The following is a 24,152-nucleotide window of genomic DNA, read 5'->3' on the forward strand; positions in this document are numbered from 1 at the left end:
AAGGCAAATTTGTGGGGAGGGGGAGAACAAAATAAAGCAGGCTCCTTTTCTAACAGTAAGAGGGACTAGAGCTTCTCACTTGTATTGAGGTGAAGTGTTTAAAGATTTCTTGCTCTTTTGGGTGTTCATTAAACCCAAATTGCAAACTTGGCATTTAACCTTTTGCAGCAAGGAAAGCTTCGAAGGAATATTAGGGGTCTGCCTCACTGTTTTGCCAGGAAACAATTGCTAAACAGAAACGATTTGAAAAAGTTGCAGGAAACGAATTTATGCCTGTACCAGCAAGTCTTTTCATTTGTCCTCAAACAAAAAATAGTTTGAGTAACAGAAACACCTGGTGCTTTACAGCTCCTCTTTTGCAATTAAAAATGCATAGCATACCTAATCAAGTTGAGTAAATCTTTTATTCTACAGACCTAAAATATTTTATGTATACACAAGGGAGGTGCATAATTGCAGAATAATTTGCAGTCAGCTGATAAACTCACCTGTCCTATCCAACATGAATTGTCCTGGAAAGCAATGGCTTTTAAACTTTAGGGAACATGAGAATGATTTGGGTGTGCTTATTAAAACCACCAATTGCTGGACCCCAATCTCAAAAAAAGATTTGAGTTCAGGCAGCCTGTGTAGGGGCCAGAAAGATTCACCTGTAGCAAGTTGTCCTCAACCAAATGTTGACAAATACTGCTACTGAGAAACAGACTTTAATTTTATTTGATTTTTTAAAAAATGAGTTTCCACATATTTTTGCTTATGAAAGAAGAAACTCTTAGAAGATAATTTTCTGAATGCATCTGAATTGGCAGTGGAGACTGAAAGATGTTATTCGTGTAATTCCTTTAAGCATCTCTATTTGGTTTGGTCACTTACCCTCCTCTCAGCCCTCATTTTATCTTCCCTAATTTCCTTCTTTCTTTTAATTCCAAGAATTCCATAACTTACATTTATTTTTCAACTTTTTTAGTATGTGGACATTCTCTTTGTTAAGGACATCTATTTTAGTAATACTGCTTTTAAATTCAGAGAAAATGTCCTTAATGAAGTCATATTTTGATAGCATAATATTAACAGCAAATATAGAAAATCATGTATATGTTTATTATTTACTCAGCTATATACAGTATGTGGTCGCAATGCTTGGCATGTAATAAGGGCTCACTAAGTGTATTGAAAGAGAGTATATTAAAATACTGTCATTTTGCTTCTAATGACTCATTAAAACTCCAAAAAAAAGGTCATACGCTTTCAATGGCTGAACCATTGTAGAAAGCTGTAAGGTATTATTGGTGTATAGAAAACTGTCATTTTTTTTGTCATAGAGTAATCACCGAGACTTTGAAATTATTTTATTAATTCTAATGCTATAACATGTTAATGCAAAAGCATGACAGTTTACTAGAAAATTCATAATTAGTCTTTGTAAATAAAGTATACAGATGATATTTGTAAAATCACCTCCGTATATATTGGCTTTTACACTAAAACACATAAAATGCTCAACTGAAGAAGAAAACAATGAATACTGTTCTCATAAGACAGACTCAAACACAGTTTCATAGGGCTGTCTCCCAAAGATCAATACTTGAAGAAAATTCCTGTATACTGCCATAAAATTTCAGAGATTTTTCGTGGAGGAGAAGTGTTTCTTCAAGATTACTTCCACTGATGTTCTGGGCATTAAAATGATTTAGATTACAATATCTAAAAAAGAAAGAAAGAAAGCTTTTCTTAGGACCAGATGTAGATGAATTGATAAATCATTTGCTTCCCTCCTGCGCTTGACTACCTTTTATGATGGGCTCATAGATACTGGCACAACAGTGACGATTATTTAAGAGCGCTGCTCACCAAAACAGCCTTTTTAAAAGGACAAAAGGAGTTTTTGTGACTTAGTAAAGTGTCTCATAAGGACCTTTAGGTGGCGCTTTTTTACAACCTGCAATGCTGTCTTCAATGCTGACAGACAGATGGTGAGAAGGCTGAAAGCCTATTGACTTGACAGATTTCATGGCGGTCAGGATGCATAAGAGGTTTACTGGGGATTTGTAAATTCAGTGCTGAGATTATGTGGAAAGCATCATTGTCAAAGAAGGAGTCTATGGATATATTTCTAGAATGTGCACTCTCCATCCCCAACCTCCAGAAAAACCTGCCTTTCCAGTGTCTTCTAAGGACCAGCCCCATGCAAGGGTGGGATAGAATCATCCCATTTCACAGATTAAGAAACTGAAGTTTCCAAGAGGTTAAATAACTTGCTTAAGGTTCATAGAAATAGTAGTTGGCAGAGTTTGGATTTGGAACCAGAACTTGATTATTCTGAATCCTGGCGCTTTTCCTCTATGGCATACTGCCTCTAAAGACAAATTACTCTCTTAAACACTTTCGGGTAAGTTCCAGCAAAATAGGAACTTCAAATTGCTTTATTCACTGCTTTATTCCCAGTGATTGATACATAGTAGATGTCCAATAAATATTTGTCAAATGAACAAATGAATATCGGCTATAAGTTTAATTTTATCACATACACAAAAGTTTCAAAAATAGATGGGGTCAGTCATCTATTTTTGATTTGTGAAGGTTTCAAAAGTTAATTTTACCTTCTTTTCCTTCTCAATGCATTACTAAAAATAACTGTAACTGTAACTCTAAGAGAATGAATACTGCCTGAAAAACTCTGGTCATTTGTCTCTGATTTATGTCACTTTCAATAATTCTTACAGCATAGACACAAAAGATCACTGCAATATTTGACAAAACAAGTGCAATATCAACTTTATAACATGTATTTCACAACACTGGAAGGGCAGTGGTGTTAGTTATAAAAACAAACACTCTCTGCCCCCTCCCTCTCAAAACACCTGAAATTTCTTTTTATTTTAGCACCAAATGTGGGATAGGATACATATTTATATAAAGCACTGTAGACATATTTACTTTCATCTACCTACTTCCTTCACCCCTAAACTGGAAAGCCTCGAGCATGACATGTCACTAATGCAGTATTTCAAATTTGATTGTGGAGGGGTTGTTTTCAGTTTGTTTGATTTGGTACATGTGACAGGTAAGTCTGGCCTTATATTTATGGATAATTCCTAGCTTTATGCAGCTGGGGATTTGAGATAATGTCCCAGTAACCCTCACAAGATTGGTTTGGTTCTAGGACTTAACAATAAGATTGTATCAGACTAATATGAACTTGGCTGTGGGGGTGTCTAGGGTGCTAAAACAGACCTCATCCTACCTGTATTTTGGTGAGGATGTTGTTTCATAATTAATACACTGTCCTCAAGATCTTGAGGACAAGAATAAGTTGGGACTGCCTTGTTCTTGATAGATTTGCCACTATTACCTGGCTCTGAACAGATACACCTTTGGGTTTGATAAAAAATGGGATTGTGATTGCATATGTGCTGAGATTAAATATGATTTGACTTGTAAGTAATATGTTTCAATAATGCTGTCCCTGGGACATTGGTACTTTTCCCCATTTCTTTGCGTGCTTATTGTTCATTAGTGTTTGACAAAAATAATCAGTATAGAAAAAAATCGGAATCATGCGCTCCTCACTGCAGACACTGGTCTTTCTCAGGTTTCATACTGTGTCTTGCTTAACTCTTCTGACTTGGCCTGTCCAATCCCAATGGCCAATAGGTCCCCAAGGCAGCATGTGCTTTGGCATTGATGTCATTGGTTCTAGCTGCTTAATCTCTGGAGGCAAATTTTCCAGAATCTCCTTACTTCTGACATGTGACATCCATTCTTTTCCTGTGGGGTGCTCGTCAACAGGTGATAGTGGGTAGAGTTATTTAAACTGAAGGAAATAGTTTTCTCCCAAACCAAGTTAGGAATTGTCAGAGAGCAAGAAGGCAGCTCTTCTATGGCACCTGGAGGCAGCATAGTATAGAAGTGTAGAAGCATGGGCTTCAGAGACAAATTTGGGGTTGAATCCTAGTTGTGTGAACTTGGTCAGTTTATTTAACTAGCTTTGCACTTTAGTTTTTTGATTTATAATGTAGAATGAGAAGATCTATATGCCAAGAAGGTGGTGGGGAGTAAGTGCAGTTGTTTGTGTGTGTATAGCATGCCACCCAAGACACACAGGCTGCTCAACACATAGAAAATTAATTTCTTTCCTTCTTGCTTTGTTTCTTCCTCTCTCTCTATCTTTATTCCCTCCCTAAGAAAGTATGCAGGAGAAGAGAAAGTAGATAGGCGATGGAGAAGATTTGGTAAGAATCAGATTTATTTCTGAATGAACTTTACATTTTTACTTAGTCACTTCTCGTCTTTGGTTCCTCCAATCTCTGGTGTGTTGTATATTTTTATTCTTACCTCCTCCTCTGCACTCCACGCCACTATTTCTCACTTCTTTACAGGAACTCACTACTTCCACAATCAGAGAGAAAGAATCACACTTGAATATTTTAATTTGGGCCCTAGATATTAGCTCCATGTAGACTACAAGTTTGCCTGTTCAACTCTATTTCTCTATTGCCTGGAACAATGCTTAGCATGTTGGTTGAGTGTATATATTAATGAGTAAATCCCTGGGCTAATAGATTCTGGGTCCAGTGCCATTTCTACCTGAACTCTGTCCATGACTGCAGTCATCTTGGCCACACCTCAACATAAGTCTAGGAGAAGAATAAAAAGGAGGAAGAAGAGAGCATATGGCTAGGCATGAGACCATTATAATTATAATTGCTAACACTTCGGAGCATTTACTCATCCTCACAAAAGCCTTATGATACAGTTACTATTTTTATCATTTCCATTTTTCAAATGAAGTAACTGAGGTTTAGCATGGTTAAACAGCTTGCTGAAGTTTGTATAGCATGTAAATTGTGAAACTGGACTCAACTTGGGTGACTAAATTATTTTATGAAAGACAAGGATCAAACCTTACCATAGGATACAAAATAAAAATTGAGAGATGGTGCAGGTTTTTGAGAATTGCTGGGTGAGCACCACTTATGTGTCTGGAGGCAGTAGATGGAGGGGAATGAGGCCATGTGAAATCTGTTTTGCTACAATGCTGAGAACATTCCTGTTGGACCTTTCTGCAAAACTTTCTGGTTCTCTAATTTGATTTTCAATCTAAGAATGAGATCAGCATTTAGGAAAAGTATACACTGTGAAGGATCAGTTTGATAATTTATACACTTTGGAGTGTAAGAAATATAAAAATTCAGGGAGCCATTAAGGCTTTTAATTTTGTTATCAATTCTGCCTTGCATGAGGTTTGATTCTTTCTTATGCTGGACCATAAGCCCAATGAGAGCAGAACACTGGTGAAAATAAACCTTTATTGACGTACTGACTTTGTATCTTTCTGGTTTATGACACCACCTATCACATGGCTGATGTTCAAAAAGAGATTTGTTAGGTTAATAAAATAATAACCTAGGCAAAGGTGAAGTGACAATGGATGAGATAATATATGACTAAATGACTAAAGAGATAAATGGATGAAAGGAAGTGAGGAAAATGAAAATCCGCTTAGTTTCTGCTTCGTGACAGACATTGTGATTAGCCCTTTATCAATATTTGTCCCCCCTAAAACCTACAAGAGGTTTTTTATTTTACTTGTGTAAAAACAGAGGCCCAGAGAGGTTAGATAATTTTCTCAAAAGTACACAGCTGTCCAAGAATATGTCAAGGGGAGAGAGAGAGAGATAGAGAGAGGCTGGCAATGGATGGGTGGATGGATGGTAGATGGTACATGTTAAGCCACTCTCAGATGATCTCAGGTGACAAACTAAGGGATTTTGTAGTTTTTTTTAATTGACCTTGAAATGGTCACTGCTGATTTAAAAGCCTGAATAGGATCCAAATCTCAAGCATCATTAGGTTTCTAGCTATTTGTTTAATGGTATTTGCTTTTAGTGGTAATGATTCACTCGTTCTTATTATCGATAAGCTTATTTCTAATTCTAAAGTGATGCTACATAGTGGGGAAAAAATCTTGTGTTAGGACATGTTTTAGAATTTGTAAAGCACTATTTTATTATAAGGATTGATGGAAAAAGTGAAGTTCCAAATTGAAATTTCTTGCCCTGAATAATCTGTTGAATTTCTCTAATATTCTAATTTGTCCAGTCATGGTGTACAGAATTCCCACTGGCTCAGTGATGGTTCGCAGACCAATATTTCATGGACTCAGAAATTTTTCATCTTACCACACACTTACTTACCTTTGTGAAACACTCCAGAATCCCAGGACGTTCAACAATGTTAATGATGCCAGGAAGAAGAAGAAGCTTTCTAAATTGCCTTTGTTTAATGTGTTTGGAAACCAATTGCCTGTTTGGAACAAATGTAATTGTTATTCAACTGCAGAGTTGTAAGTTTCTGTGAATATTTTATCATTCCACAATTCATAGAGCTTTGTTCGCTTCAGTAATATCCACAAAGCAAAAAAGCTCATCTGAAACTTGATTGTCAAAATTTATTTAATTCTGTAATTAACAGTAAAATGATAAGGAAAGCACCCCAAATATTTTGAAGGTCACAAAACACTCTTAATTTGCATCGCACAAATATAGGTGTCAGAAGAACTGGGTTGTAAAGGTAATCTTGACTATTCCATTAACTTGCAGGAGCCATGTGTGTATCTTATTTATCCTTATATTTGTAGTATTTAGAACAGTGCCTGGCATGCGGGGATTATTTGGCAAATATATAGTGAATGAATGAAAAGTATTTTCTATGACCACAGAGTCTGTTTCATATGCTAATTGTAAGGATAGTGAGATGATGTATATAGGTGATAGATGTTATATTATTTTCACAACTTTGATAAATCCAGGGCTACCTTATGATAATATCACAGACCTCATTGGTCAAATTACTTGCAATCTCTGGTTAACATGGAGATTTTCTTTTCACCTAATAAGTAAATTCTTCAATTTGATACCACCAAATAAAGGATGTCTACTTCATTATGATGTCATACGGGGTATATATGAAACTATTCAAGATTCAAGGTAATTACTTTAATTTGCTTCTAAGTTTTGACTTTTGCTTTGGATCTGTGCTATAACTGTATCTCTATCTCTGTCTCTGTCTCTGTCCCTGCCTCTGCCTCTGTCTCTATCTCTATCCACGTACATACTTTTTATTTCTTCAGTAAATTTGGGGGTATTGTTTAATATATAAAATATAATGCACTATTTTATAAATATTGTATATGTGATACTTAATTTTAGGCAATACTTTAAAAACAGCAAGGAGAACTAGTATTACCAAATGTATTTACATTGCACTACAGGATGCTTAAAAGGGAAAAATCTAACTTAACAGAGAGAATTTAATTTAACTGTAGCTAGCTCTGAATGAGTTGAATTTTTTTAATGTTATGCATTATGAGAACAGGAAATTATCATCTTTGAAGACACAAATGCCAAGGTTTCATCATTTCCTTGCCTTTTTATAGGAACAACTCCTACAATGGGAGGTGAAGAGGGTGTGGGACCAGAGCAATCAGTCTATTGACCCAATAGGACTGGGCTTCAGTACCATCTTTGGCACATGGGTTGTAGGGTTGTTTCCTGCAGTAGAAAGTGGTTCTTGGCCTCTCCCTTGACAATGCATACTTTTAAATGGGATTTAACTTAAATATTCTGATCACAGTCAGCAAGTGCATAAGTATGACAATTGTGATTAATTGTGCCACTTCCCATTTAAAGCTGTTTGTCTTCTGTCTTTTACCTACTCAGTGACTATTACTATGGATCAACAATGAAAATTAGCTGTGTCTATTATATTCTTGGACCTATATCTGAAAGCTAGCCTAAATAAATTATAGCACAAATAAATAAAACAGTAAAGTGCAACTTACAAAATAGGTATTATTTTGTCAAAAGAACTGGGTTGTAAAGGTAATCCTGATTATGCTATTAATTTGTAGTAGCTGTGTGTGTCTTATTTATCCTTATATTTTTAGTATTTAGATCAGTGCCTGACAAGTAGGGATTATTTGGCAAAATAATACCAAAATAGGTATTATGATAGGTATAAATAAGTATTACTATACCTATTTTGTGGTTCCACTTTACCATTTTATTTGGGTTCTTTTATAATGAAAATTTATGGTTTTATTGCTACAGTTACATGATGCCTTTATCTGGTGTTTAGATGAATAAATGAAATTCACTGAATGTTTCTCTATAAGTCTTGTCTATTGGATATTGTGTAGCCTTTTTGATGTGTATATGTGTGCTTTTGTGTGTGTGCATGTGTGTGTGTGTGCCCATGCGTGTGTGCACACAGGAACTAAACATTTGATTGTACTTGAATGGGGAGAGTTGAGGTGGAGGTCAAGATAAGGTGCAATAACATCCTACTTATTTTCAGGAAGAACTAAACCATCCTTCTAAGCCTATTCAAACAGTGCTATTTTTTTCCACTCTTGAATTAATATCCCAATTGTATTTCTGTCCTTTTCATTTCACATCAGCACTTCGCATGTCATGCGATTATACCTTTTTATCACCATGTTTCTCTGACTAGTGTAAGAGGAGTTTGCACAGAGTGTATGAAGCCTCAGAATTAACATGACATTAATTCTTCTTGGAGCATGAATTCTGGTCCATAATAAGTAATTGAAAAGACTATCTTTATATTATAAGAGAGTCAGATGAGGAAGAAGAATATAAATTCACTAAGATCTTTAAAGGTAAAACATAATATTTTAAAGAAATTGTTTCATTATGGCAAATACCAGCCTTTTGGGAGATACTACTAGATCCCCCTGGGCACACCAGAGCACTCTCATCACTGGGGATGCTGTGGAAAACAGAAATGACAAGTACTGTGACTTGGTACTTGGGAGTTTGTGGGTGACAGGAGAGAAGGACATTGGTACTAGAAAAGTTAGAGAAAGATAGTATAAATCTATGGATATGGACAAAACATTTTGTGAGTGGGATTATCTTAAAAAAAAAAAAGAAAAGAAAACCCCAAACCGAAGATTGCCATATTACGTATTCAAACTTTCTATAATGCTCCTGTATTCATTCTTAAAGATCATTTTTAGCATGTGGCTTTCTTTCTAATGCTCATCTTCATTCTAGTCCCACATTTTTTCCATATTTAGATTCATTTACCATTCTCTGTATAGCTAATTTACATGGTAAAGAGAAGCATCGCCTGAATTGATAGCATGGGACAAACACTTGTATCAAGTCAGACAGAAAGATTCTTCAGGACACCTAAAATTTACTTTATTTATATGGAGATTATCTGTCTATGTGAAGAGACAGAATTGGGTATAAAAAGATATAGAAAGGGCATGGGCTTTGGAGTCAGGTAGACTTTTAAAGTTAAATCTTGCCTTAACAGTGTAGTCGTTGGGCAAATAACTGGACCACTTAAGCCTCAGTTTCTCTTCTATGAAATGATGATAGCAGAATCTCCCTTACTGAGTTGTCATGAGAAGTTAAAGAGATAATGGTTGTCAAGGGCCGGACACAGAGGAGGCACTCCACAAACCTTAGATTATCACCTCCTCCTGCCCCCTTTCCAGGTAGCTCACACACCATCATGCAGCCTGAGCTTGATCTTGGGTCTGCCTCCTGTAAGATATTTCTTCATGTTCTGTATGCCTTTTTTTTTTTTTTTTAATCATTATCCCAGGACTGGTTGTAAAATGTTCCATTTAACATTGTCAGTTGACTCTGCTCTTAGGTACTATAACTTTATTTTAGTAGCTTATAAACTTTTATTGTCGTAATTCACATTTGTGCCATTTTTCATCTGACATTTCCAGTAGCTGATTGAAATCAGGAGCATCCTTGCAAAGGAGACATAGTGAAGACTTGAGGTCTAGAATGAGACTAACTAAACTTCTCCAGATCGCAGGATAGCTGAACAGGAGCATGAGAAACAGTGTGCCACATAGAGTCTGATGGGTCATTCATTCCCTGCCATTCGTAATGCCCACAGTGCACCCTAGTTAATACTTTCATAATATAACCAGCTAGTTAGTAATAGTGTTCAACTGCTGAAGTAGTAAAGGACTCAAAATATTTAGCATTGCTCAGAATTCCTCCAAATATCTCTTGCTTAGCTAGATGTATTTGTTCATTTGAAAGTCATTTTTTAGAATTTTTTTGTGTACCAGAAAATGTGCATTCCATGCTGCTTAAGAAAAGGAATTCATAAATTAGTAGGGGACAGGCAAAGGGTAATTATTCTGGAGCATTAGGCCTTGTAGACACTAAATAAAATGTTTCTATTCATCCGAAATTATCACAGTCATTTTAGAGACAAAGGATTGTAGAATCATCTAGACTCACTCTTCATTTTATATATTAATGAGTGAAGGAACAGAGAGCTCAAGTGAAACATCACTCAGCAGAACCCTCATCTTCCTGCTGTTATATCAAATGCACTGCTGTAGTCCACCTCTTGGTGTTTAATGCAACTACCACTTTTATGACTTTCTTTAACATCTTCTCAACAGTTTTAAAATGTCTGGATTTCAGTCTTTGAAATCACTTACCTCGAATTCTTTCTAAAAGACCTAAGGACAACATTTCTACTCCGGTCCTGAGACTGGCATTCAACCTACTGTGAGATTCTTAGAGCAATTTACACTAAATTTAAAGCTTTTGAAACTGGATTGAGAAACATATATGGTGATACACACATGCTATAACACTATAAACTACATAAATTTGCTAATATGAAAGAGAAAAACAGTTTTATTTCTCTTCTATCTAATGCCCTACATTGTAAGGCTCAAAATTTCATTTGCTGCCTTGATGCCTTTGAGCCTCACAGGCCCCAAAGGTCTAACCACATGTTCCCCTGCTTTCATTAGATATGCTCCTCACCCAGAGGGAAGAGCTCCCCACCTGGCTAGTTCCCCTATTAGCCAGGCCAGCTGTACTCCACCCGGGTCTCAACCTAAGAGGTTTCACTTCCCTGCTAGCTCTCAACATTATTCAAAGCAACCAATCACATTCAGCTGACAGGAACCAGCCTGTCACCACAACCCTTTGTTACTACAAAGCCTGCCCCCCACAGACCCTGCTTGTTCACTGTATGCCTGAGTGCAACCCCAGGTGACCCTGCACATATCAGGGTATTTTCCTTTCCCAGGCTGTGAGTATATGTGACTAATAAACTGCTGTCAGTCTCATGTGTAGAGTCTGTCTCAAAAAAAAAAAAAAAAAAGGATGCATGTTTTCCATAATCTCATACTATTTAGAGTAAGAGGCACCCCCAGATCACCAATGTGGTGAATAAGAGATGATCAGAACAGACCCTCACAACAGAAATCAAGGTCAGTTCTAGAGAAAATAGTAATAGCTTTTGCTTTAATGCATAATTACTGTTTATTTTTCTTGTGGAAGGAGGAGAAAAGAGAAAGGAACCCTCCCATTCATCCTTCCGTACCACTACTCAGAACCAAGTACCTCTGCTTCTAAACTACATCAGGGAGTGCAACTCCCATGGAATCACAGGACAAGAAGTAATGGGAACAGATATGTAAGGTAATAGATATACAAATTACCTTGATTTGACTATATAAATTTATCAAATGATCACACGTATCTTGAAAACAAGTACACCTAATACGTATCAATAAAAAATTTTTAAAAATAATAAACAAAAGAAGTAATGGGAATAAGACATAGTCATCCAAGAAGTATTGGATGCAGTGCAACCTGCCTGACCAAAAATAAAACATTATAGGTGAGTATGAGTTCTGGGGGGTGGCAGATAGCCATGTATGCTTGACACTGTAGTCTATAATCACTCTATCTAGTCAGAGTGTTAGAAAACCTAAAAATGCTGTAAAGTTCTCATTGTAGCCTAGCAGTCTTGGGTTTAATGGGTCACTTTAACTGTAGACTTTAGCAAAAATATCCACATACACTCTCAGTTAGTAAACACTACTCTCAGCAAATCTCTTCTTTTGAGGATGAGTAAACAGAAAAAGGGTCAATATGGGTAAGGAAAAGTGACTACGATACACGTTATAAATGTTGCTTACAGGAAACACCCTGAACACAGAATGACAGAGCTTAAAATAATAATAATATTAATAATAATAATATAATAAAGAATGAGAAACTCATAAGACAAAGACAAAAAATACTGGGAAGTACTAATCTCAGCAAAGTTGAATTCAAAGGAAAACTATTTTAAAGGGACATTGAAAATTTTTTTATATTTATAAAAAACACAGTTCAAATTGAAGATATGCCAGTGGATTTCCCTTAAGTAATGAAATCATAAAAAAACTGTTGTCTTTTGGAAAAAATGATATATAGGTAATTCTTATCAATGACTATAACACATTCTTGCCAGTTTTTGATCAAATTGTCAAAGAAGGGATGTAGAGAATTAAATTAATGTGATTGACAAGTGTTTAATAAAGATCACAACATTGTTTAGTATGAAGAAAGAATATTTCACCCTCTTACAGAAGTTTCAATAACATTAGAAATAAACGAAACCTCCAAGAAATTGAAGATATGCCTCTTGGACATCTAACTGGTCAATGAAGAAATGAAACCCACAATATCAAAGTATTTAGAAAATGAAGAGAATGAGGAAATTGCATTTACACATTTAGAGATACAGATATAAACTCTACCCAGAAGCACATTTAAAGGCACATAGGTTTTCATTTTTAAAGTCAGAATTAAAATAAATCAAATAAACATTCAAGACAAAAAAATAGGAAATGCATAAAACAAATCGAAGGAAAGTAGGAGTAAGGAAATAGAGATGAGAACAGGAAATCAATATATTAAACATTTTTAGATTTAATAGTTCTAAGAGATGATTCATTGGAGAAAATAAGACAAAATAAATACAACTGGCAAATCCAATCAGAATATGTAACAACAGATACAGAGGAGATAACAATGTTTAGTTACACGTATGCTATTTTACAGTCAAAACTCTTATGGAAATGAGATGAGTACTTAGGTAAACATTAATTGCCAAAGTTGAACCAAGAAGAAATGGAAATACTTAATGACCAATAATAGTAGGAAAAAGTTACAAAGAATTACTTTTTAAAAAGAGACATTAAGATCCCTACCAAAATTCCACTGACACTTTTCACAGAAATAGAAAAAGCAATCCTAAAATTCATATGGAACCACAAAACACTACAAATAGACAAAGTAATCTTGAGCAAAAAACAAAGATGGAGGCATCACACTACCTGACTTCAAAATATACTACAAAGCTGTAGTATCAAAACAGCATGGCATAAAAACAGACACATAGACAAATGGACCAGAGTAGAGTCCAGAAATAAATCTGTGCATTTACAGACAACTGATTTTTGACAAAGGTGCCAAGAACAGGCTGATATGTTTAGGCTTTGTGTCCCCACCCAAATCTCATCTTGAATTGTAATCCCCATAATCCCCATGTGTCAAGGGAGAGAGCAGGTGGAGATAGTTGAATCATGGGGGTGGTTTCCCCCATGCTGTTCTCATGATAGTGAGTGAGTTATCAGGAGATCTGATGGTTTTATAAGGGGCTCTTCCCCCTTCACTCAGTATTCTCCTTCCTGATGCCTTTGAAGAACGTGCCTTGCTTCCCCTTCACCTTTCACCACAATTGTAAGCTTCCTGAGGCCTCCCCAGCCATGCTGAACTGTGAGTCAATTAAACCTCTTTCCTTTATAAATTACCCAGTCTTGGGCAGCTGTTTATAGCAATATGAAAACGGACTAATACCAACAAAGGAGAAAGTACAGTCTCTTCAATAAATGGTGCTGGGAAAACTGTATATCTACATGCAGAAGAATGAAATTGGACACTTATACCAGATATGAACAAATAAACTCAAAATAGATTAAAGGCCTCAATGCAAGACATGAAACTGTAAAACTATTAGAACAGGGGAAAAGCTTCCTGACATTGGTCTAGGTAATGATTTCTTGAATATGACAACAGAAGCATTGACAATAAAAGGAAAAATAGACAAATGAGAATGTGTCAGACTAAAATGTTTCTGCACAGCAAAGGAAATAACAGAGTGAAGAGATAACCCACAGATTGGGAAAAATATTTGCAAATTATATATCAAGTAAGGGCCTAATATCCAAAACATGTAAGGAATTCAAGATACTCAGTTAGAAAAAACCCAAATAGCTAATCGAAAATTGGGCAAATGACCTGAATGGACATTTCCTAGAAGAAGACATACAAATGGCCAACAGGTATATAAAAAACTTTTCAATATCAATGATCATCAGGGAAATGCAAATTAAAACCACAATGAGATATCACCTCACACCAGTGAGAACGTTATGAAAAAGATGAAAGATAAGTGTTGATGAGGATGTGGAGAAAATGAAACCTTAGTACACTGTTGGTGAGAATGCAAATTAGTACATCTATTATAGAAAGCAGTATGGCGGTACCTCAGTAAACTTGAAATAGCATTACCATAGCGTTACCACATGATCCAGCAATGCTACTACTGGATATATATCCGAAGGAGTTGAAATCAGTATATCAAAGAAACTTTTGTAAATTTTAGGATACTTTCAGTTTGTGGCAGTACTGTTCACAATAGCTAAGATAAGAACACAACTAAAGTGTGCATCAATTGATTAATACATTTTAAAAAGTGGTTATATACACAATGGAATATTCAGCCTTAAAAAAGAAGAAAACTCTGTCATTTGTGACAATATGGATGAATCTAGAGTACATTATGCTAATTGACATAAGCAAGACACAGAAAGACGAATACCGTATCATCTCACTTATATGTGGAATGTAGGAAAGTCAAACTCACAGAAGCAGAGAGTAGAATGGTGGTATTACCAAAGGCTGAAGTGGGGAAGGGGAGTGGGTGGGGGAAGGGGAAATATTGGCCAACAGGTACAAAGTTTGAGTTAGACAGGAGGAATTAGTTCTGGTGGTCTATTATACAGCATGGTGACTATAGTCAATAATAATGTATTGTATATATCAAAATTGCTAAAACAGTGGATTTTAAATGTTCTCACCACTAAGAAATGATAATTATGTGAGGTGGTGGACATGCTAATTAGACAGATTTGATCATTCCACAATGTATGCAGGTATTGAAACATTACATTGTACCCCATAGATATATACAATTACTATTTGTCAATTAAAAATAACATGCAATTTAAGAAAAAAGAGAGATATTAGGCATTTTTAAATTTTCATGGAAAAAGTAGATCTTTTCTCTGGATCTTTCCAGAACATAGCGAAAGAATCATAATTGCCAACAAGTATTGTTTATTGCACATATATAAAGATGATTTAATATTGAAAAATTTATTAAATGCACCCTAATGATAGGTCCAGTTTCTTAGGATTAAGAAATATCATAAGGTGATCTTAATAGCTACTTAAGAAACATTCTATACAATTTAAACTGATTTGTTTACCTCTTAGAAAACAAGAATAAAGTTTTTGTATGATAAGGAATATTCTTTAAGATCACCTTTATAATCCTACAAATATACTTAATAAAAAAATAAGATATCCTCATTAAGATCATGAGCAAGATATGATGTGACTGTTCTTCTGGTATTACCATTGCCCTGTAAGCTCTGGGTCCTGAGAAAGATGCAAAGCATAGGAGTAAATATTGGAAATAAGGATAAAAATTACATGTACCTGAAGGTTAATTTTGCTGAAAAAGTAAAAGGGTCAACTGAAATACTCTTATAAATTTACTAAGTTTATGAAATTGGATGCAGATGAAGACATACAGATTAATAAACAGTAATAATCTCCGTGTATAACAGTGATCACCTCAGTGAGTTGTAATGAGGGAAAATGAATCAGTTCAAACAGCAAAAAGGAAAAACGTATAAAATGTCTATGATAATTTCAACAAGAAATGATCAGGATTTATATGAAGAAAAAACCTTACTGAACTCAATTTGGAAATATTAAATTTAAAAAGTATGTTATATACTTGGATGGACCACTACCTGTTGCAAAAACTTCAGTTTTTCTAAAATTAACTTACAAGTTTTACTCATTTTATTAAAATAAAAATAGGATTGGGGTCTGGGTGCAGTAGCTCACGCCTGTAATCCCAGCACTTTGGGAAGCCGAAGTGGGCTGATCACTCGAGGTCAGGAGTTTGAGACTAGCCTGGCTGGCATGGTGAAACCCCATCTCTACTAAAAAATACAAAAATTAGCCTGGCATGGTGGCAGAAGCCTGTAATCCCAGCTAGTTGGGAGGCTGAGGTGTGAGAATTGCTTGAACCCGGGAGGCAGAGGTTGCAGCACTCCAACCTAGGCAACAGAGCGAGACACTGTCTCAAAAAAAAAAAAAATTGGAGAAAATATAATAAAACTGTGAAATTCATCTAGAAGTATAAGCCATGGAGAATATGGTTTTCATAAATAAAAGATAACCAAAAAGATAAGTATGAGTAATAACTGATATAAACTATATATCATAAAATTATTATAATAATTAAAAGGAGAGTGATACTAAGCTAAAATAAAGAGGCAACTGAAAGGAACAGGACAGAAAGATAGCCCTGAAACTGTCCCAGGATCACCTAAAAATATGTTAAAATATGTAAAACTGGATTAGTTTCATTTCACTTACTGTATGGTTGTGAAATATTTAAAGTTTAACCAACTTTTCACAACGTATATTAAATACTGTTGTGAATGTTGGTTATTTGAAGCAAATAAGTATTTTCTTTAATAAAACCAAAATGAAATCCACATGAATAATAAAATTAATCCAAAATGGGAAACCATTAAAATTATACAACCATAGATAAATGCAATGAAATTAATCATAATGAAAAAGGTGGACAGATTTGATTACATATAGCAGCAAAACTTGTATAAAATAAATTTATGAAATAAAATGTTGAGTTAAAACTGGGAAAATACTAGCAATAAATATGACATAAATCACAATATTCTTAAAGTATCATGAGCATATATAAACTGACAAAAGAAGACCAAAAGAAAAATAGGCCAAGAATATGACTAAGCACATCATAAAAGAGAAAAGATAAAAATGTTCTATAAACATTAAACATTTCAATTTTACACTCTAAAAAATACAAATTAAAGTAGCAATGGAATGTAATTTTTTCCAATCAAATAGACAAAGATCAAAATATTATGCTAAGGGCTGAAATTAATATCTTGAGGCAAGTATTATCATTTCACAATGGCACATAATTGATGCAGTCTTTTAGAAGTCAATTTTGCTTTAATTCTCAATAGTCTTTAAAATACTTATCCTCACTGAAGGAATAATCCCATTTCCAGGATTCTAGTCTAAGGCGGGAATAAGTTATGTACTTAATGATCATAGAAAAGGATGCTTACCTTAGTAATATTTATAGCATGAAAAATTAGAAATAACCTAAATATTCCATAAGAAGGGAAAGGTGCATATATATATACACACACACACACACACATATATACACATATATATATACACATATATACACATGTATATGCACCTTTCCTCACTTCAGCAATATGTCAGTCCATCTCCCACCAAAATCAGAGCTTTATCAGATACTTCAAGTGTATGTGGCATTAAGTGCAATAGCATATTGCTTTTGATTCAAGGCAGATTTCTGTTATCTCTCTTTGGAGAAAGATGCAATATTTCCCCTCTTTACAAACTACTGTTTTATTTTGAATGTAATGGAACTATGAAAATCTTAAAACGTGCCTTTTGGAATCTCTTCAAAAGATAGTCGGAGACAGTGAGGAATTATTTCCCTCAGACTTCACTAAATTTTTTTAAGTGATTTTGTAGTGCTGATGTTCTAGCAAAAGTCCAAAATTGTTGAGACAAAACTGAAATGGATTTTATACTCTGCTTTATCTGAGGCACGCCTTCTACTTCACTATGTGCTTTTTGCTTGGGAGCGAAAAAGGGTGCAATTAAAAAGATGTAACAGTCTGTCTCCAGGGTGGATGTGCTTCTGTACCACAGGAAATAAAACTAGTGTAGTAAAAAGAGCTTTGGAATCTGGAATCCACCATTCCTGTGTGATTTGGACAACTTATGCAACTCTCTGACCTCATTTTCCTCTTATATATGATGGGGCTACAAAAATCTACCTCCAAAGAATTGTTGTGAAGATGTAATGAAATAGTATCTTCTTGAAATGCATATAGCAAGGTCTGCATATAACTGACACTTAATAAATGTTAATTTCTTTCCTTCCTCCTTTCAGTAACCTGATTTAAATGCTTCATTTGAGATTCATAGCTCTCCTACCTGAGTTAATTTTTAAAACACATTAATTTTCATGATACCTGAAGGAAATAATACCTAACCACTGTATTCTAACTTTGACTTTTCTACCAGTTTTTCATATTTATCTAATAAGGACTCAAATTTTTATTACCCTCAATTTATAAACAAGAAACAAAGGCACAGAGCAGCTGAACTGCTTGCCTACAGTCATGGAAAGGGGACAGAATAAATATTTGTTGAGTGACTGGATGAGCTGAGATTGGGCCTCAGATCTGCACATGCTCGATACTTTGCTCTAGATAATAATGGCTGCATCACGACTTTAATGTGCATTTCCAGATCTTGGGAACTGTGGATAAAAATGAAGTCAGGTTGCTGTTTCCAGGAAGGAACACTGTGTCTTTCAAAATTGTAGGGAAATTGCTAGGCATTGTTCACCTGAGCTGCAGAGAGAACAGGCATGGGTGATATTTGGCATAACTAGCTTTCTTATAAGGGTGAGTTCATTCTCTTGAAGAGCATTGGGAGGTAAAAACCCATCAAGATAGTGTGTTCTCATGATGATTTCAATGAATTATCATGGAAATGAGTTTTAGAAGAGAGGTAATGCTTTGTGATAATAGCCCGATAATGCCATTAGCTATGAACTGTAATTGTAATAGCATTAGTCAAATGAATATATCTGATATTAATTTGAGTGTCAAATATTTCTATAAGGTTCTTCTTATTAATTAAACATCAGACTTGATATTATTAATTCAGTATCTAGCAGTGCTTGCACATAGTAGGAAACCAATATGTATTTGCAACTGAATTAATAAATCAGTCTATAAGTGGGGTTATTTAAAATAGTAAAATGTTGAATTTAAATAATTTCATGGATATAACAACACTGATTTTTGCCCAGAATCTGCTTATTTGTACAGTCTGTTCTTCATTTGCAACTCTACTAATAGTGTAGATATAATGATTTCATAATTTTAGAAGAAAGCCCTTCTTTTTCATATTTGGAGGAAAATAAACTTTTACCCCAAATTACTTTAATTTAAGAGTAGAGTTTGTGCCTTTCATCCTGTGTCTTGTGCTCTTTAGGCTATTTAAAAATCTATCAGACATCTTTATGACTGCATTGAGCTTCTGAATATCACTGGGCAAATTCATGCTTTAGGTAGTTTGGGATCACTCTTCATGATCACCAACATCAACTGGGGCCTTCAACACCACCAGCGATTTTTTTTTTCTTTTTTTTTTTTTTGAGACGGAGTTTTGCTCTTGTTACCCAGGCTCCAGGCTGGAGTGCAGTGGTGCAATCTTGGCTCACTGCAACCTCCACCTCCAGGGTTCAAGCGATTCTTCTGTCTCATCCTCCCAAGTAGCAGGGATTAGAGGTGCACGCCACCACTCCCGGCTAATCTTTGTATTTTTAGTAGAGACAGGTTTCACCATGTTGGCCAGGCTGGTCTCGAACTCCTGACCTCAGGTGATCTGCCCACCTCGGCCTCCCAAAGTGCTGGGATTACAGGCGTGAGCCACTGTGCCCGGCCAGCACCAGCGATCTTAACACTTGTCTTCTAAATCATCTTTTCATACTTTCATAATAAGTTTGTAATCCTTGCTCTTCCAACTCCCCATTCTCATCCTATTCCCTTTGCTCTCACAGATGGCTCACTGCATACCTCATTAAAAAACATGGGGGGTGCCACAGGAAGGCTCCAGGATCTTTCCAGTATCAGAACTATGCATCTGTGTGCACCTGTGCCTATCTTCTCCTTTCTCTCTTCTGTTTCAGTTCAGGAAAGAAGTATCCACCTTCCAATAAGAAGTCACACTCTCTGGGTTGTCCCTGACCGAGTCCAACATTCCTTTCCTCAGGGCATTAGCTCCATAAATTCTCTGTTCTTTCTCTTGCATTTTTAACTTCTCCATTTACACCAGGTATTCTTATCAGAAAAATACGCTCAAATGTCTCTCAGAAATAAAGTATTAGGTGTGGTGGCTTTTGCTGTATTCTCATCTACTAGGGAGACTGAGGTGGGAGGATCTTTTGAGGCAAGGAGTTTGAGACCAGCTTGGGCAATATAGTGAGACCCACATCTCTAAAACAATGCAAAAAAATTAGCCACGCGGTAGTGTGTGCCTACGGTCCAACTCCGGAGACTGAGGCAGGAGTATCCTTTGAGCCCAGGAGTTTAAGGCTGCAGTGAGCTATGATCATGCCACTGCACTCCAGCCTGGATGACAGGGCAAGATCCCATCTCTAAAAAACCCCCCAAAATAAATAAAATAATAAAAAAGTATCTTGAACCCACACCTAAGGTTTTAAATACAAGGTTCCCACTTAAATTTTAATTTCAGAACGAGGAATTATTTTTTAGTATAAGAAGGTGTATGCATTTTTTAGTATAAGGAGGTATGTCCTCAATATTGCATAGGACATTCTTAAAGACCAAAAAGTTATTTGTTTACCTGAAATTCAAATTTAACTATGTATCTTGTATTTTTATTAGCTAAATCTGGCAACTCCACCCACATCCCCTTCTAGCCATCATGCTATCTCTTAAATCTTCTTCAGTTTCTTGTTCTTTGAAAGAGTTCTTTAAACATGATGCCTTTTTTTTTCATGTACTGGACTTCCGTCACCCTAATCCAATCTAGTTTTCATTTCACCACTGAAATGGCTCTTATTAAAGGTATCAGTGATCATAGTGTTGCTAAATTTTATGAATACCTTCCATTCTTCATCCTACTTGATTTTATAGTAGCATTTGACACAATTTACCATTCTCTGCTTGAAACCATCTTCTTTCTTATCTTCAGTGAATATACATATGTGCATATACATATATACATACATATACACACATATATGTGTGTATATATACATATATAATTCCCTCCTTCCAGCTTTCTGGCTGCTATGTATTTTCTGTGGCAAACTAGTTCCTTTCCATCCAACCTCTAATGTTGGGGCTCCTTTTTTTCCTCATTCTTAATACTCACACCATGTAATTTCATTCATTTCCATGGTTTCAAACGTTATTTTTGTGCCATAGAGTTTCATAGTTATATATCTAACAAAGACCTTTTTTTCTGGCCTCCAGATATTTCTGTTTGGATGTCTCACAGGTATGTCAAACAATGTGTTAAAAAGCAAATAGATGGCAACTTTTAAAGTCTATTCTTCTTCCAGCTTTTTCCATTTAGTAAATGGAATCTTTGCCCACCCAGTAGCTCATGGCAGAAACTGGAATGCTTTCCTGACACTACCTCCTCCCTCTTGCATCCTACTGTCTCCTGACTTTCTCAAAACCATTGCTAAGACATTGATTCTACATCTAAAATATAGCTTATATCCATTCACTTCGCTCCATCTGCCTACTTCCTCTCTAGTTCATTACTATTCCAGACTTTCCTGGATTACTTCAATTCTACCTCCTTGTTTCTCCCAAATTATTCTTTCTTCCCTCAATAATCATACTGGATCCATAATGATCTTCCCAAAACACCAGTAGATCATTGGTGTTTTGAATGTTACCATTCTTATAGCATTCAAGTAAAAGTAAAATCCCTGTATTCAAAGATCTCACGTGATTTTGCCCCTATCTAACTCTCTAATGTGACTTCATGCCATTTCCTCCTTTTTTGAATATTTTCAGCTTATTGGCCTTCTCTGGGTTCCTCTTATGCACCTATCAATTCTTTATTTGTGGGCCTTGATATATGTGCTCTCTACCAGAAAAACCTCATTCCTAGGCTTACCAAGCTAAATTGCACTCATCTTTCTAGTTTCAGCTTCAATACCATTTCCAGGTACTCCTAGTATGCATGTGCATGTGTCTCTAACTCTACCTAGACTTATAAATTTGCCATGCATAGGAGGCTTCATTAATTACATGGGTCCGTGAGGCCAAGAAGAATCTCAGAGCACTTTCTAATTTCTTCTTCTCCCAATCTCCACCTGGAATTGAAGTTGAACAGGACAACTGAACTATGCAAATATGGAATCTATTCTTTTCTGGAGAATTAAGTGCCATACCAAAACATCATATCTATAATACATCTAGTCCACCTGGAAGATGTTGAGGTCCCACTCAAATTAAGATAACAACAAAATCATTATTTTTTGTGCACCTACATTTAGCTGGTGATTTTTATCTATTTCTTCTAGTCCTCATAAAAAACTTGAAAGGTAAGTTACTAGTGAAGACTAGAAAGAGAAACAGCCTCCATTTTAGAGAAGGAGAAACTGGGACTCAGTATGGTTAAGTAATGAGCTCAAGACCTAGGAGCTCATTGAGAGCTGAGGTGAATTGAATTCAGGTTCATCTGACTCAAATGTCTGCCTTTTCTACCTCTCGTGAGCCAATAGCAATGGACTGTTGCTTTCCACAGTCTAAAGCTGGCTCTTTCCTGATGCTATTATAAACTCAAAGTCCTCTGTGCAGCATCAGGGGTTTCTGTGGAGTAAAAGGTTAATGATATAGAACAAATTGTATCTGAAATACATAAAACCATTGTATGAGGGGGGCTTTGCATCTAATTCTGACTGAGGACCATGAGCAGGGTTTGCCTATGGGAGTTATTGGGGCCCTGCTGACTTAGCCACAGGAACAAAGGCACTAAACCAGTTGACAAGTAGAGTGTGGGCCTGGCTAAGGGTGAATTATGGCAGTAGGCCACATATTTTCCCCTCTGAATCTGAAAATCTCTAAACCCAAATCCCATATGAAGTTGTACCCGAAGCATAGATCTGAATTTGAAGAAGCGTATCTCTTAGATAATAGGTATGAGCCCATGACATGCAGTTGGAATACTTTTCCAGATGCATAAATATTTTCTTCAAGTTTACTGCAACTGCAAATTCCTGTTTCAAGAGTGACTCAGTCATTCGTGCCGACATAACTGTCAGTGGCCTCAAAAATCATAGATATTTAAATGAGTCTTTTAGGAGATCTCATTTTTAATTTAAGAGAATCTTGATGGAATTAAACAGCTACATTCTTTGCCCCTTTCCCGAATTTTGAGGAGAAGGAACTTGTAGGGACAAGAAGATATACCACTTGACCTCTTGATTCTGCCCAATTATCCCTTTTTTTCTTAAATATTTTGCTTCGGATCTTTCAATCGCCTGCATGTCCATAATTAAGATGTCATTTTTTACTGAATTCTGTTTTGTTATTTTTATGAAAAGGTTTAAGTTCGAATTCATGAGTGTGAGGAAATTGATCTTGTTGCTAATGGGATAGAGTCGAAATAAGCAATCTGACTGACTTCTTCATTCCCTTATATTAGCATTGCTACTTTTAGATAAACTATTCCTGAAATGATTAGTGTAGGAGGATGAGTTTAGTCTTGTATCTTCTCCTTTAAAGCACTCAGAGTTAGAGATCCCAGAAGGATCAGTTTTCTCACTTGTACTGAAAATGTCACTCTAACAGTTATCTGTCTGCACAGTCAAGTTTTGAGAAATCTTTTGAATTTACCGCATTCACACCATTCTCCATTATGGTGCTAAAAATGACTAATGCAGCTTGGAGACTGGAAGACTGTGATAGCTGATCTTCTTTTCCAATCGGGTATACTAACACTCTCACACACTCACATGCACACATGCTCAGCTGACATGAATCCTTAAAGGTTGAAAATATCCTATATACTAAATGAAATGCTGAAGGATATAGGGTGCCTAAATGTATAATTATAGTGTTTGTTTCATTATGGTCACTTCTGTCAAAAAAATTTGTCTGATTGTTTGAGTGGACTGATCTTGTTTTTGGCCAAATGAACCACTATAACGTATGACAATTTTATATTTAAAAATAATCTCTGGCATAGAAAATTTTCAAATATCTTATTTAGTTTTATTCTCTCATCCTGTCTGAGAAAAGTGAAGTACAATTTCCTTTTTTTATTAAGAAAAAC

At 35.6% G+C, this 24,152-nt stretch overlaps 1 protein-coding gene across 1 annotated transcript in view; it reads right to left on the reverse strand.

Moving 5' to 3' along the window:
* Positions 1-385: 385 nt before the first annotated feature.
* SLC15A5 (solute carrier family 15 member 5) overlaps positions 386-24,152 on the reverse strand; it is an 89,044-nt gene continuing 65,277 nt past the window's right edge. Inside the window, exons 8-9 of the mRNA XM_055358740.1 lie at positions 6,198-6,306; positions 386-1,704 (exon numbers count right to left, since the gene is read on the reverse strand). Of these exons, the coding sequence (XP_055214715.1) occupies positions 1,557-1,704; positions 6,198-6,306 (257 nt within the window). The 3' untranslated portion in view covers positions 386-1,556. The remainder of the gene's footprint in view (positions 1,705-6,197; positions 6,307-24,152) is intronic.

Source organism: Gorilla gorilla, chromosome 10 (genome assembly GCF_029281585.2).
Source record: "Gorilla gorilla gorilla isolate KB3781 chromosome 10, NHGRI_mGorGor1-v2.1_pri, whole genome shotgun sequence".
Lineage (NCBI taxonomy): Eukaryota > Metazoa > Chordata > Mammalia > Primates > Hominidae > Gorilla > Gorilla gorilla.